The sequence below is a fragment of the Charadrius vociferus genome, unplaced genomic scaffold, assembly GCF_000708025.1.
Source record: "Charadrius vociferus isolate BGI_N301 unplaced genomic scaffold, ASM70802v2 scaffold1079, whole genome shotgun sequence".
Taxonomy (NCBI): domain Eukaryota; kingdom Metazoa; phylum Chordata; class Aves; order Charadriiformes; family Charadriidae; genus Charadrius; species Charadrius vociferus.
Window position 1 is genome coordinate 64,800 of NW_009650051.1, and position 1,697 is coordinate 66,496.

The 1,697-nt window shown below is 62.4% G+C and overlaps 1 protein-coding gene across 1 annotated transcript in view; it reads right to left on the minus strand.

Annotated features, from left to right (window-relative positions):
* Positions 1 to 456: 456 nt before the first annotated feature.
* The window catches only part of LOC104292335 (peripherin-like), a 7,109-nt gene continuing 5,868 nt past the window's right edge, over positions 457 to 1,697 (minus strand). The window contains exons 5-9 of the mRNA XM_009891694.1: positions 1,537 to 1,662; positions 1,239 to 1,459; positions 774 to 823; positions 565 to 641; positions 457 to 492 (exon numbers count right to left, since the gene is read on the minus strand). Of these exons, the coding sequence (XP_009889996.1) occupies positions 457 to 492; positions 565 to 641; positions 774 to 823; positions 1,239 to 1,459; positions 1,537 to 1,662 (510 nt within the window). The remainder of the gene's footprint in view (positions 493 to 564; positions 642 to 773; positions 824 to 1,238; positions 1,460 to 1,536; positions 1,663 to 1,697) is intronic.

A 1,697-nucleotide genomic window follows, 5' to 3' on the forward strand; every position in this document is an offset into this window, starting at 1 on the left:
GCCCTGCCCCCCTTCCCGCCCCGAGGGCCCAGGCCCACAGGAGCTGGGGCCAAGGCAGGGCCGAGACACCAGGAGTGGGCAGCGTCTGGGGACCATTGGTGCTCACAAACCCCGGGGGCAGCCAGTGCTGCCTCCACTGTCGGGAAGGGAGCTGGGACCCCTCCAGCCATGGAGCCAGGGCAGTGCAGGAGACAGTTGATAAACATTAAATACAACTGAGGTTCCAGTAGGGAGAAAAATAAATATGCAACAAATAGCAATAAATAGAGAAGGGGACAAGGCACGGGGATGTCCCACACCATCACGCCACTGTACTGACAGTGGGGATGGGGGGCAGCCGGCCCCACTCACAGGGCTCAGTGGGGTCCGGCGAAGCGTACACACACACACACCCCTGCTGCCACTCCTCAGGGTCCAGCGGTGCAGGATGGGGGCCAGGACAGCAGGTCCCCTCTGTCACTTCCCCAGCTCTGCTCGCTCTGTCACCATCTGCTGCAGAGGGAGAAGGTGGAGGTCAGCCCCACGGCAGGGACCCGCCCCCTGCTTGCAGCCCCCAACCCTCACCTGCCCATCCTGCGTCTCAATGGTTTTGATGAGTACCATCCTCCACGCTGGGCTCTCCGCAGGCTGCGGCTCCAGCACTGGGGCACAGAGAGGCCAACAGCCCCCTCTGCCCCTACCCAGGGTGTGGGTGGGTGCAAGACCACCTCGGGCAGGGGCACAGGCACCCACCTGCACCTCTGTGGGGTGTCTGCCCCCACCCCGCCCCTCACCTGAGCTTCTCATGCTGAAGGAGGTGGCAGGGTGCAGGGGGATGGTGATGCTGCAGGGGGAGAGAGGGGTGAGAGGTGTCTGGGGCTCCTGGACATCGCTGGTGACCCTGACCCTTCCACACCACTGAGTAAGTGACCCACACAGTTAATCTGTGCCGGGCCAGCGGTGGGCGATGCTGGTGAGCTGCCAGGCAGATGGCAGGAAAGGAGCTGGTGGCAGCTCCCCTGCCAACACGCCTTCCCCTGGCCTTGCCTTTATCTCGGTAGCAAGAAGCTCCCATGGGAATTTTTTGTTTGCCCAAAGAAACGGTGCTCAGAGCTGCCTCCTTGCAAGAAAATCCCAAAACAACTGGGGTGATCCAACAATGGGGACATTCTCCCCCAGCCAGAGTCTGCACCCCAGCAGTGACAGGGACAGGAGGCTCTGTGTGCCAGCCTCCCCTCAGCAGGACAGAGCAGCCTCACCGGCCCTCTTCGCCCTCCAGCAGCTTGCGGTATGTGGCAATCTCGATGTCCAGGGCCATCTTGACGTTGAGCAGGTCCTGGTACTCGCAGAGGTGCCGTGCCATCTCCTCCTTCATCTGCTGGATCTCCTGCTCCAGCCGCCTCACCACATCCTGGTAGTTTCCGATCTCCTCCCCGAACTCATTCTCCATCTCCCTCATCTGCCGCTGCAATGCCTCGTTCTGCAGGAGGAGAAGGGGCCATATGGGGCCAGGGACCCGATGCTTACGCCCCCCCCGGCCCTCCCCCCAGCTCTCACCATGCCCTTCAGCCCATCCACCTCGCAGGTGAGGCTTTGGATCTGCCGCCGTGACTCGTTCATCTCTTGCTTGGCCAGACGCAGTGCCTCATGGTTGCGGTTGGCTGCGTCTGAGAGGTTGGCAAACTGTGGGGGCCAGGGGAGTCAGGGCTGTCAGAGCA